The sequence below is a fragment of the Aquila chrysaetos genome, chromosome Z (genome assembly GCF_900496995.4).
Source record: "Aquila chrysaetos chrysaetos chromosome Z, bAquChr1.4, whole genome shotgun sequence".
Lineage (NCBI taxonomy): Eukaryota > Metazoa > Chordata > Aves > Accipitriformes > Accipitridae > Aquila > Aquila chrysaetos.
In genome coordinates this window covers 66,458,075-66,471,974 of record NC_044030.1, presented here as the reverse complement: position 1 = coordinate 66,471,974, position 13,900 = coordinate 66,458,075, and the positions used below count along the sequence as shown (strand labels likewise).

The 13,900-nt window shown below is 36.3% G+C and overlaps 1 protein-coding gene across 5 annotated transcripts in view; it reads right to left on the bottom strand.

Moving 5' to 3' along the window:
- PDE4D (phosphodiesterase 4D) overlaps positions 1-13,900 on the bottom strand; it is a 659,227-nt gene that overhangs the window by 184,325 nt on the left and 461,002 nt on the right. Inside the window, exon 1 of one of the 5 annotated variants that reach the window (XM_030004271.2) lies at positions 6,998-7,238. The exons of the other annotated variants lie outside the window; for them this stretch is intronic. Coding sequence (XP_029860131.1) covers positions 6,998-7,086 — 89 coding nt within the window. The 5' untranslated portion in view covers positions 7,087-7,238. Of the gene's footprint in view, positions 1-6,997; positions 7,239-13,900 lie in introns of those variants that run through there. 5 annotated transcript variants of the gene reach the window in all.

The following is a 13,900-nucleotide window of genomic DNA, read 5'->3' as shown; positions in this document are numbered from 1 at the left end:
TTCCATTTTAGGTTTCTTCACTAGCTAAATAACTTCAGCTAGTATTAACAGGAGTTTATCTGATCCTGCTTGGGACAGACGATAGATATTCTAAGGCTTTGCTGTTGTTCTGTGTCATTTTGCTCTTACAACTTCAAGAGAAATTTGTACCAAAGCCTGTGAAAGCTAAGCCACTAAAAAGCCAAGTATTGACTGGAAAAGTTGGAAAGGTAAAATAAATAAAGGAAAGCCAAGTTCATGTGGACAAACAATAAAATAAGTACTGTGTATTCAGCTTCTTCCTGGCAAACTTCTGACAGTTTGCTCAATTTAATGTAGGATATATATACACACACACACACACGTGTGTGTGCATATTGTATATATAATATACACGCATATAATGACCAACTGTATGAGTATGTTGAAGGGAAGCATCTGTCTCCTCCTACCGCTGAGACCCCTGATTTCTGTGGTTACCCAGATTCTGGCAGCTTGCCTGAAGGACTTTCTAACCTCCTAACAAGTCAGGAATACTGAAGAAGAGAGGCTATAAAAAACAAAAGTCACATTTTATATTTCATTATCTTAAAAAAAAGGAAATGTTCTTCCCATAGTAAAACTCCTATTCATCACAAGGGATTTTTTTTTCTTTTAGAAATGCAAAATTTCCAGTGAGATTGAAATTCTACCTCCTGCAATGATCTTTGTTGCTTGCACTCAATACTGTGCCCTTGTAAAATTCTCTATGAGGAAAGAGAACAGGCAGACATGGAACAAGAGGAAAAGTACATAGTAATGGAAGTAAGATTATTCCAACAGTGTTAAAAACACAGAATATCTGGTCTGGCCAGTACAGAGACTAACAGGTATTTAATGGAATGGGAGGTTATTGCTCATGACTCAAAATTAGTTCATCAGCTAACCTATTAAACTACATCAGAAATGAGATAGAAGGTAATAATGGAAATGTTATAATGGAAACATTATTAACATTATATTTCCATGAGAATAGGAATATTATAATTCATCTAGACCATGTGTCCTTATCAGAAGCTCTGGGTTTACTTTTAGTCACTCTGCATTTGAAGAAGCATTGCAGTAGGACGAGGGGTTAAGAGATCTGCAACATGAATGATATGGACACAAATTTTTTCCATGTGAAAAGAGGCAATGAAAATGTAGATTAGTTAGACAGCTGATGAGCAAGAGTGGTACACAAATATATAAAACAACAACTAACCCTTTAGCAACATAAGGTCGCAATACTACTTAAAACATTCCAAGGCAAAAGACAGCAGAATGAAGAAATGCCTGCGCATCACAGAGAGTTCACCTGTGGAAGTGAGTGTCAAAAGTTACTGCTGAAGCCAAAAATTCAGCAACTTTTTTATTAAAAAATGATAAAAATTTAGTGTGAATAAATGAAATACCCAGACTTGTTGGAATTAGCAATACACACCATAAGGAGAGTTCTGGAATAGTCACACATAGGAAACTACTGAAGATGTTGAGGACATTCTTCCTCAAGGAAGATTATACTGTAACCACCAAGTTTCTTACTGTTCCCTCTCAAATGTTTGCTGCTGGCTGCTCTCACAGATTAGGAGCTGGATTAGATAGCAGGACCATCCCTGTGATGAAATATAACAACACCCCTACAGCTAAGGACACCAGACTGGTGTGTGTGACGGACACTTCTAGTAGCTGGGCAGGAGTATCTCTTTTTTTTTTTCTCCTTTTTTTTTTCTTTTTTGTCTCATGAAGAAAGGTGCAACAGAGACTTAAAGTTCATTTTAGCATATTGCAGAAGTTTTCAATTAACACTCACATATGGCTTCCATTGAGACAACTGAAACACGAAATGACCTGTCAATATTAGTGGTTTCTGGGGCTCAGAAATAAATTGTATTTACTAGTTCCAATAAGAAATTCCAGTTTTTCAATTTCCTTTGCAATAAAAAAAATATCTATTCAGATCCACAATGGACATAAACATATTCTACAGTGGCATAAAAAAAACATTGGTAGGTTACCCCTGTACCACTTTTATTCCTGTTTAATGCAGTATCTAGAAATTAATTGCAACATTTTGACATGGTACATGCTGAACTAGAGTCAGCTTGTTCCTGATGTATTTGGTATCAGATTGAATGATAGATCTATTTATAGTGCTCCTAGAATTTGTTATACATCAGGGAATTGCAAGTCAGTTAGTCTTGACATTAACATAAATATGCATGGACATCTAAAATTTGTAAATCAAACTGAGTACTTCCTGGTGTTTATGGTTAGTGTAATCTTTTTCTCCACCCCAAGGGATACTAGTGTCTGCTCCCAGCCTAATCTGGAAGGCCAGCTTTGTGTGGGGATTGTTTCAGCCACAAACAGCAAAGCCCAGCCATTTATTTATTGTAAACCAAAGCAACACTAGTCATCCTAATTTACTTCACTGTGTATAAAAGAACACTTCCTGATGGTTATTCATACAGGCTCTGGCTTAGGCTGTTAGAATTTACTTAAGCATAATTTGGAAAAACCTTGTTGATAAAATACCTATAGAAGTACTTCAGTTTTCTGTTTATTTCACACTAGCTAAATCACTTCCAAGGCAGTAGCAAGAACAACAAAATCCCACAGAATAAGCACTCAAGTAACGCTAGTCCAAAGCAGCGTTAAGAATAAGAACGAATAGAATAAGAACAGAATAAGAAACACTGACACACTCAACCTGTCCCACTGTGATAGACTCACTCAACCTATCTGTGTGAGGACCAACTACGTCTGAGAAATTTAAGTAAAAGCTCAAACTTTAGAACATGTTACTTGTCTTCTGTTTTTTTCCTGCTGTTGGGGACCTATGGACTGGGACTTGACTTTCTAAGGTTTAGGAAATGGCGTAGAGACTCTTTATATTTAGTCATTATCAGGGACTCTCTAGGCAGTTTTGTCAAGGACATAAGTCTGCAGCAACACCAAGAATCAAGTATGATTCTCTTGCAACTGCTTTCCCACTGCTACTTAAGCTGACTAGCAATACGCCTTGCTATTTTGCCGCATTTCCCAAGATTTGAAATTAACATAACCAAATGTCTGAATTGGGTATGATGATATTTTGGCATGCACATTTGTCTAAAATAAGTCTGAGTGAGACTCAAAATATTGTTTTAACGGTGGCATGGCATACTCTGAATTACAGAATTTCTGAGCTGAATATGAAATCAACTGTGTGACTTATCACGTTCACTAGAAAAATCCACACTTACACATTCGAGTATTTTATTTCCTAGACAATGTTGAATGACTAGTCAAAAGAACCAAACCAGTTCCGGTGTGCTGCGACTCTAATCCCTAATAAATAAAATAATAAACTTTAATCTGGTTTCTATTCCCATTTTACTACAAGGCTTATAATAACAAAAATGTTAGAAAATTACACTCTGCTCACTAAGAAAACTTTGACATAATTAAGAAATCGCTTTAGAGAAAGGATTCCTGAAAACTGCTGTCTGAGAGAGAGATTCCACTTTCCAGCCCAGCTCCTGAGAGTTTAGTGGCTTGGAGTACAATTATCTGGGAGGAGGGAATCTGCCTCCTTAAGTATGAATGCCGTGAGCAGCTGGCTGCAGAAGTGGTATTGGCAGTACCTTCAGCCACATGATCATTCCTCTAGTCCAGGGAAATATGCCAGATGGCAGCCAAAGAAGAAAAACAGAAAGCAAGCAGAGGAAAGAACAAAAGAAGCTCACATAAAACAACACAGAACCTTTCTTTCTTTTCCATATGAAGATGTAAGTTTCATGATTACTGTCTCAGGAGGTGTATCTTCATAGCTAACCAAAGGCAGATGTAGTTCTGACACTGCAATAATTTAATGAACTTATTAATTCTTTGATTATTCAATTTAATGCGTATTATTGCCAGTGTCATTTCTCTGTAACACCCATTTTACTTTGGAGCTTACAATCTCTACAAAATTGTCTCCACAAATGGGTTTTACTCCGCAGATTTTCACTCTGAGTTATTCAGAAATCCTTCATTGTGGAAAAAGACTTAATGACCAGCAAGACAATCAGGACATATCCTGCTGCCTCTGGAGAATCTTCTAAGTGGTCCTGAGGACCTGTCATTAAGTCAGTGGCAAGGTGTGAGTGTTTAGCATCTAGCAGGATTGAATGTCATATACCATGCTCTTATTCATACATCTCAGTTTTGTGCAGGAAATTTTGATAGGTGCTTTAGTTGTTCTTCATCCATGCATGAGAGGATTTAGAGGTCATGAAGAGGCTTCTGTTTCCATCCATTCTTCAGAGGCTCTTGGGAGGCTCTAAAGCATAACTGTGCTACTATTAGGACTCAGTTTTTACAGTCATATCTACTGGTATTTTCCTGAGCAAAGCTAAATGCAGCAGGAAACACAATTCCTGTCTGCAGTTCAGGAAATGAGGTGTGCTTCAGTTTAGACAGACTCAAGGCTTTAAAAAGAAAGAAAAAAAAACAAAAAAAAAAGAGAAAAAAGGAAAAGAGGTGAGCTTGTCTGAGTTCTGGAAACATAATAAAGATTTACAAATATTTTGTTTACATTGGACTAGAAGAATGTTCATCTGCCAGAAAGCAGGATGGGCACACCTCCATACAAAACTAAACAACCTTCCTCCTTCTCCAGCCTGCAAAAACATACTGAAATTGTGAAATGGTTTGGTGGTCTCCTGAGTTTCCTTATCTGTGAAGTACCCACTCCTGCCTTGGCTCTACATGTAACGCTGTGAATACTTGCACTTCTGGTGTGTAGTGAATCATAAGTGAATCTCTACCAGTTTTTTTGGTCTGCTTTCCTGTTTTTGTTCAGTACAATTTGCTGAGGCTTTAAGCCATGGTTTAGATAGTGAGGGCAGAGGAAGAGGAGCTTTAAGTGGCTGAACTGCACTCCATCTCTTCCTAGAAAAACTGCATTGTCTCAAGACATATTTTTTTTCCTACTCTGAGAAAACTTGCATTAGCCTGGCTCTTCCACCACCACCTGAAATATACAAACCCCAGCACTTGCTGATCAGCAAAGCAGCTCAAATCACTATTTGGCTGTAAGGGGGCATCAGTGTATCACAGAATCTCCCAGAAATTAAATATCTAAGTTAAAACATAATGGTCCATTTAATCAATAGATTCTGAATATCCCACAGAAGAAACACTATGGTTTTGCCCAAAATGTAGCAAAAGAAATTTCAAAATCATGGCCAACTTCATAATTTAAATTAAGATTATGAAGTAGAACAGCATGGATTGCTAAACAATGTTCATCATGGAAAGCCTGGATGGTACTATCAGGTATTCAGATTTAGAAACCAAAGCCCCTTGACATCAGATAGTTGAGTGACGTGAGCAGAACTGTCAGTTGACATAAACAAGGTTATTAAATTACATGGGGACTGAGTACTGTAAAATTTTGTAGTGGATTTCTAAATATAACCTACAGTGTGAATGGAGCCATGGCAGTGACATGGCAATATGTATATTAAGGATTTTTAATCCTCTTCCCAGTTAAAACTTTAATTAAATAGTAACAACAAAAATGGCTCACATTCAATAATACAACTATGACCCAGTTTTTACAAAATTATCTTCAACTTCACACTAATTCTTTAAAGCTCCTGAAAAACAAACATCTAATATTTTCTCTATGGTAAGACAAAATTCATTCACACCTCTGGAATATAGATAAGAGTTCCTTGCTTTTTATTTTTATTAACAAGTTCTAAGGCTATTTTCATTCTGTTAGATTGAAAAATTAAACAATGTGCTATATTTACATGTTATCAAAATAATCGGATCCTATATTAACATGCTACTTGAAATATTTTTCTTTTTGCTTCTGAAACATTGATAGAAGTTTGTAAAAGAAATGAGTAGCTTTCTTTAAGCAAAAAATCCCTGATAAAAAGATTGCCTTAAGAGAATCTCAGTTGAACTATATGATATAGTTTTGAACTTTTAGAAGCTATTACAGATACCATATTTTTATTGTCTATTCAAGTCCCTTTATCTGTTATTATTATTTTTTGTGATAAAACCAGCTCCCTCTGTGTGAACAACCTAGCTTTTGCAAAGGAAAACACTGAGAGAAGTTGGACTGCACCTACCCAGGTTTTTTACGGTACTCACATAGACAGTGTTTGCTATTGATAATCCTACACAAAGCATTTAGCTGCTTAGGCATTTGATATTGTACACGTGTCCAAATAAATATGACTGTGTTGCATCAATTAATATTAAAAAGTTGTCATTAAGATAATATGTAGTAAGTTCTTCAATGCATCATATATGAACAGGAGAATCTTCTCTTAAGAATTTTATATTTGAAAATTTATATTGCATCTATTACAGATAAAAGCAAGGAAGCTGGCAAACAAGTATTGGTTCAATTGCAAAAAGCAGTATGATAAATAATGGAAATCATACTTTGCTATTATTATTTTTAAATAACAACTAAGGAAAAAATAGAATCTGCTGTTTTTTTCATTGGTTATACTTACTTTTAAAATGTTGAACACAAAAGTATTTAGCAAACATGGTTTTCTGGTCATGCAAAAGCCCCTCAACTATAAATATTAATTCAGATTTGGTATGCTGTACTGTCATATTTATAATTAAATATGTTTACTTATAATAAGTTCTGACAATATTTAGAACTAATATTTTTATAAGAACACTGACATAAATGTTAATCTACTTTTTTCCCAACTTGGAGTGCAAAAAAGATTCAAAATTATTATTTGCTTGAAAAGTGCAGTTTCATGAACTTCCATGGTCACTTATTCATAATACTTTCCAATCACACAGAAACAAGTACTATTTTCCTGATATAGATGTTCAGGAAAGCCTTTAAGAGCTCAAAAGAGTCACAATTAATACAAGAAATTTCCAAATTTTTCCATACTATAATGCTACAGAAGAATAAAAAAGAGCCACAGTTGCAACTATTATCACCGTCAGTTACACCGTAAGCCACTAGAAGAGATACCTGTAGGACTTCAAAAAGCGAAATCTCATCTTATTTCTTGGAGACGGACGAGGGGTGTAAGCTCCAAAAGGATCCCACAGAAAGGCCATTGGCGAAGTTAATTCTAAAATCGTCTAAAATATATATCCCTGAGGGGAAGCAGGACAGTTGTGCTGGAGGTGCCCTGTACTAATCATGAAGCACTTGTAACTGTGTAAGGGAACGTCCTTTTCCTACGGTATGCTTTGGCAGAGATGTGGCTGGCTGAGAGCACAGGCTAGAAGGGATAACTGGGATTTCCTGCTGCATGAGACGTGCCCTTTGCATGAACGTTTCCTATATTCAGGGCTCTTATCGCATTATTCAAGTGAGAACTCTTATGGTAAACCCTTGGATAGTTAGAGCAGCCACTAAAGAGCACAGAACTGTAGAACTAAGGCAGACCAGAAATAGCCAATGCTCTGATTACTCACGGCTGCCCAGACAAAAGCCTTCAAACTCTTAACAGTCTATTGAAAGTGTTTTTAATATGGATTACATTTGAACAATCTGTTTCGGCTGGCATCAGACAGCTAAGGAGTATGCAGAAAAAAGCCCAAACACCCGAAAAGAAGCCCAAATCAAAATCCACCATGTCCCCCAATGGGTTCCCCTGGGCACAGTAAGGAGCTAGTAATCAGGGAGTAAAACTGCTATTGAAAACATGCCCGCAAACCCCTCAATTGCCTCTTTGTTTAATTCTTAACTCTCTTCAAGTGTGTCTTCCTTCCTCATGGTTTCTAAAGAGAATCAATTTATAACATTAAGTAGCTTTTCTGAAAAGGCTTAATCATCTACAAGAGATCAGCCACTCTAAGAAAGTACGTCTCAGACTGGTAGATGATTTTCAGGCCTCTTGGCAGCTTTTCTCAAAGACATCATTCCCCATACCTAATTACCACCAGTGACTTTGAGAACTGAACTCAGTTCCCTGCTACCTGGGGTCATTCCAGTTCAGTATCTTTTTGTTGTTTCTTCTGCTGGTTTGGCTTTTTTGTTTGTTTTTTTTTGTTTGTTTGTTTTGGTTCGGTTTTTATTTTTAATTTTAATTCAAGCCCCAACTCTTGTATGCAATTGTTTCAGCCTAGCACTAGCAGTGTTGAAAGCAAACAACAGCCTACAATTCATTCTGACACCAGCTGAGGTCATGCCAGCAAGGCCACCATTACTTCCTCTACTAACTCTGAATGTGGCTACCCTCTCCCAGAACTGGTAAGCGGAGGATTCTCTAATTCAGGTGATCTTTGACACAAAGCTAACCCAGATATTTCTATTCATGAGAAAGGTGATGGAGGAGAAACTGAGTATTCACCCAGAGCAAGGTTAAAAATGAAAATTTAGGATTACTCAGGGGTCTACTGGAAAAGGTCAGAGAATTAGAAAAATAAATTCCCAGGAGTAAATTATACCTATCAATCAATTATCTGATGAAATGTGCTATTTTCATGGTAAAGGGTACTATGAGAAACTACACTCTTCAGAAAAATTATAAATAAACTATAATTGGGTATATTTTGCTCTTTGGAGGAACCATTTTTCTTCTGTTACACTGGCAAATGCCCTATAGGGTCAACTGACAAGAAATCTCTCTACACCATGAAATAAGTTTTGAATATATGGGATTCGTAGGTGAAATAATTGTTTCCAGGCCATAAGTCACATTATTTTTGAGCAATTTAAAGAATACACTATATAATTAAATTATAATAATATAGAATCTAATTTCCACAGGAATAGAATTGTGATCATTCCAACAATGGTTAGTAAGGTGCTTTCTGGGTATCATAAGCTATAGTCTTCTTCACGATCATGGTATCATTAAAATTTGAGTGATTAATAGATCACTTTAAACATACCTGAATGATAATACTGGATGTAAGCGTTGCCAATACCAATTTATCTTCTGGCAAATAAAACCAGGATAGGCTGCATTTCTATAACTACATCCTAAGTAACTTAATATTGCCAGGTATGTTTCCTGTTTACATTCTGTTTCTAAGAAGAATTTTGTACAACACATTAATACAGCAGCAACATTTGTTTTTTCTTTTTTGATAAAGAAAACTGAACCAAACACGCTTATTATGAGCTCTCTTTCTTCCTCCTTAGTGCCCTTCCTTTGCTATTGCACTAAACCTGCTAATGCAGCCAACCACAATAAGGTCACAGAAATAAGCTTCTTATAAGATTACTAAAGACTAAATTTGTACCTTGATATCAAAACCACTTATTGTCACTATACAGTGACATGCAGCAGATCACTGTATCAAAACAAATCACAGTGTTTATAGAAATTCAAGGAACTGAAGCAGCAAATAACTCTGTAATACACCTTGACTTTTACAGGGAAGTCTCTAGCTCTTCCTGCCTTTTTTCTTTTCTTTCAAGACAAAAAGAAAATGTTTCTAGAAGCACTCAAAGAACATAAAATTATCTGACATTAAGTTGCTATTTGTAGGCAGTGTTTTGTGGAAAAAATAGCTTACTAGTGTGAGCAAACAAATATCTCGTTTTTATATAAAAGAGGCAAAATCAATCATTGCAATCAGTAATAATCCAGACCTATTATAGAAATGCATACTATAATAAACATTTATGGTGCACTATCTTTGACATTCTATGCAGTTTTGTGATTGCGACTTTTGCTCTACATTTTTGACAGACATTGGGATATCAGATTCACACTCCTAGCTGGTCAGTGGCACCACTATAGTATGTCATTATTGATGGCTTCAGGTTTACAGAATCTACGAAGAGTTAATTATTAAAGAAACATTTATTTTACTGTTCTCCCAGATAGGTAAACTACTGCTATTTTTTTTAGAAAAGGTTCAAATAAATGAATAGCAAAATAGTATTTTTTGTAATTAAAAATGTGAAATTATATATATATATTAAATTAATAATGAGCACACAAACCCACATGAAATTAGACTCTTTTTTTGGTCAGCTGAAGTCATGTAAGTGGAAAAGCTCTTGGTAGTAATCAGGTGTGGTGATAGGCATAAATATCTCTACAGAGTCGGTTCACTTTCCCAGCCGTGCTGACACATTTTAGAACTCAAAGGGCCAAGTTTTATCCCTAAATTCCTCTCAATGTAACCAAAGCTCAAAAGACTTTAAGGGGACCGTGGCCAGAAGACTTGCCAATGGTGGCGATTACCTTTTTGCAGAGATCTCCATTTTACTCTAACCCAGCTCCATGCTTTGGGTCATATGATGGGAACCCACTACAGCACTGGGACATGTGACGGATTGTGCTGTTCAACAGAGCCTGTGACAGAAGTATAGCCTGGACCTGGACACTATGACTTCTAACACAGTTTCTTTAAGTAGGCTCCCCATCGCACCTTGATCTCGTTGGTTGGGTGCAATCTGTGACAAACTCCTAGGTCAGCTTCGTCAACTGCATTTGACATGTGCTGTCCTGAGCGGGTGGCGGGGGGGATGTTACACCGGCAGCGCATCGTGCCATGGGGGCACAGGGGCTGCAGCTCAACCAACTGCCTCTCGAGCAACCGGGAAGCGGACAGGACCACTGGTTTCTGTTTGACAGAGGAGGTAGCGGTAGATGTCGGAAACAGAAAAAACAACTGAGATTATTACTTTGTAAATTGTGGAAAGCAATGCAGCTTTCCTGCATGCTCCCTTCGTGGCTCCTGCGTAGTGCAGTCATGCTCCTTCCCTGGGCAGCCTTCCCAAAGCGTGTTGGTCTACTGTATGCAGTGTTGTACTTTGAGAAAAACAATGTTACATTTTCTATTGCAACAATAGCAATATATAAACTCTGTTGTTTAAAAAATGTGTATTTATCAACAACTGGAAATTCTGAAAGAGTTCAAACTGGGGTCACTACAGTGGACAGAATGGTTTACATTAGTATACAGTATTTTACAGATGCTTCTCCCAGAGTTAGTCCTTCTGTTTTCAAACACTGCCTGATGGTTTAGTTGGACATTTCCAAACAAAATGCCACTGAATATTATGTAGCTAAAATAAAATATATACTCACAATTCAAAGAGATGGCTTGCACAATCTGAATTTTAAGCAGTTTAATAATATTTATGCACACTTTATTACAGGCAAGGTATTTTTCCATATTTTTTCCCCTCCCTTGCCACTACCGAGACAGGAATGAAAGACAACTGACAAAACAAGAATTAGGAGTAAACCATTTGAATATAGGATAAACCTGCATTTTAATTTTCCCCAATAGCACGATAGTGTCTACAGTTTCATATAGAGCTACCTCAATAAAAGTTTATGTTGGAAGGCTAACAATACATGACCTAGAACTAAATAAAATTATTTTCCACATTTCATTTAGTTGTTAGATAAGTTGAAGTTTATTTTTGTAAAATTTCTTCTAACTTGCATTTTTTATATTATTCCTGTTCAGAATGTTATACTTCCATAGCACAGGTATTTTCTCCTGAAAGTATCCTGACTGAAGTATTCCTTTTCCACCTGAAAAAAGAATCACCCCAGCAGAAAACAGCCCGCCTAATTCTGACTTTGAGTAATAAACTGAAAGTCTGAACCTTCAACCCCTCAAAAGGCAAGTACAGTTTCTTCAGTCTTTCATTTTTTCCATCATTTATCTATTTTAACAGATCGGAAAGTCTGAATATATTATTTATGATACCATCTTGGCCTTATTAATGTGTTCAATGAAAAAAAAATCACCAATTATTTCACTTGGGACTAAGTATCAAGAAAAATATATGTTCTGACTATATTTTGTTAAGTTTAAATAAGATTCTACCCAGGACTGTTACCTCTTTCCACTGCAAATTCTTTCTGATTATTATTACTTATCATCCGTTGTTGGCTTTAATGCTTAATTCTGCAGCCCTTGTTTCTGCAGAAAAAAACTGGCTGCCTTATAGGTGGCTAAATGGGAATATTTCTGCAAGACCTTTTCACTTGAACAACAGCTTCTGAAGTCGTTTGTAGTACTGATACTATTACTGAGGTTGGAGCATTCACAAGAATGCTCTCTTTTAAGAATTTGATAAAGAGTCAGCATAGCCTGCAGTCTTTCTGTCAAAAGAGCTGCTCTAGGGTGTTTTACAGATCTACTCTGCTACAATTGTGAACTTCCAGCAGTTTAATTATCTCCCAGATTCTTATAAAACCATTAAATTTTGTGGAAATATTACAGGGTTAAAAATTATCTAGAAGGAAGACATACATACATGCATGCACAAGCAAGCACTCACTCACACACTGATTCTGTATATAGGAAATATAAAAAAATTCTGAAAGCATCATAAAATATCTGAGTTTTGTTCTTTCAGTAACTTTACAGTAATGTAATTTTTTGCTAGCGTTAGTTTTACAGATTACAATATAACCTGATTTGAGATGCACGTATGAAGGGTTTTGTCTCATTAGTCATGAACTATTTCTAGCCTCTCATATATCTGTTGTGTGGGAATTTTTGTTAAATAGTGGTGACTAATTTAAAGTAAGCGAAATTTTGGTGCTCTGATCATTGCTACTAAAGCCATGCAATGAAGCAGCAAGCTCTCACTCAGAAAGTAAAATGACTGTGTCTGTGCTGGAAGCAAATCACATGGAGAGCTAAATGTATGTAAGATAAAAAAAAGTGTGAAATGCTTTCCTAGAAATTAAAGTACTAATACCCGAGAGCAAGATAAGAGATGTCAAAAATGTACCAGCCTAAACAGGTGGCTCTTTCATTAAACATGCATACAGACACTACCTACTATAGGTGACATCATAGCATCAAGAAGGGAATATCAGAATGAAAGCCAGGAGAGACCTGAGCTCAGACATAAGTTGGTTTAATCATGAAGGAAGGGCAGCTGCTAGACCAGGCAGGAATGTTAAGGCTATTGAAATGCGTCTAGTCAAGTTTTCGATGCAGTTTGCACAAAGAGCTTTTACTGAGCAGGGTTCTTCTCTGAATTCATTGGCAACTCCTGCAGCCTGTGCAGGCAGATGTTATCCCTGGTACAGAATTATATGTTTATCTATGGCCATTACACAACCACTGCACACTGATCTGCAGCTTAAAGAGTTATAAACTACAAAATTCTGTAAAAGCCACAACTGAAAGTATTGTTTTTAAAAAGGTAACCAGATTAAATAACATGTGGTATAGAAATGTTCTCATTCCTGATACTTTTCCAATAAATTGTATGACCTGTATTTACAAAAATTATTTTACAAATCAAAGAGATACTGTCCCAATATGTATTGTGGTCATTATTTTTAAAATCATGCTTAAATCAAAGCTCTTCTATTCATCTATTCTTTCAAGGGATGCTGATATACTTCAAGGACAAATGGTGTCTCAAGAATTACTGAGAAACCTAATTTTAGTACAAATGAAATTGAAGACCTTGTGTAAACAATTACCAGGCACCTTTGACTCATGTTTGGAGCTGGCTCATTGAAAGTGGATTTCACAAGTAAGGAAAACATATATTCAGCAAATTACCTAGGAAAGTTTTCAGTTGCTCCTATGGACATTAAACAATCCTCTGATTCCTCAAAGGCCTTTCAAAGAATCATGAATTAGAGTCATTCTTTGCCTTGAACACTTCCAATCCTGTGTTTTTAGTGGGATTTCAAGAACTATTTGGCAGGAACCCATACTACTTCTAGCTGACTGCAACAGAAGTGGCATCAGAGCCAATTAGATCAGAGCTAATTTGAGAAGTCCTGCCTTAGGACAAGGGCAAAAATGGAAGAGCATTGGACAGTACTGAAATGTAAAAGAAACAAGCTAAGTTTATAGTCTACATTTTAATTTACCGAATTTACTGTTAACACATATATGAAATCCTGTTTGCATCATGTATAGTATTAAGTGATCTTTTGTAAAGACGGAAATAAAGATCCTACTTTAATGC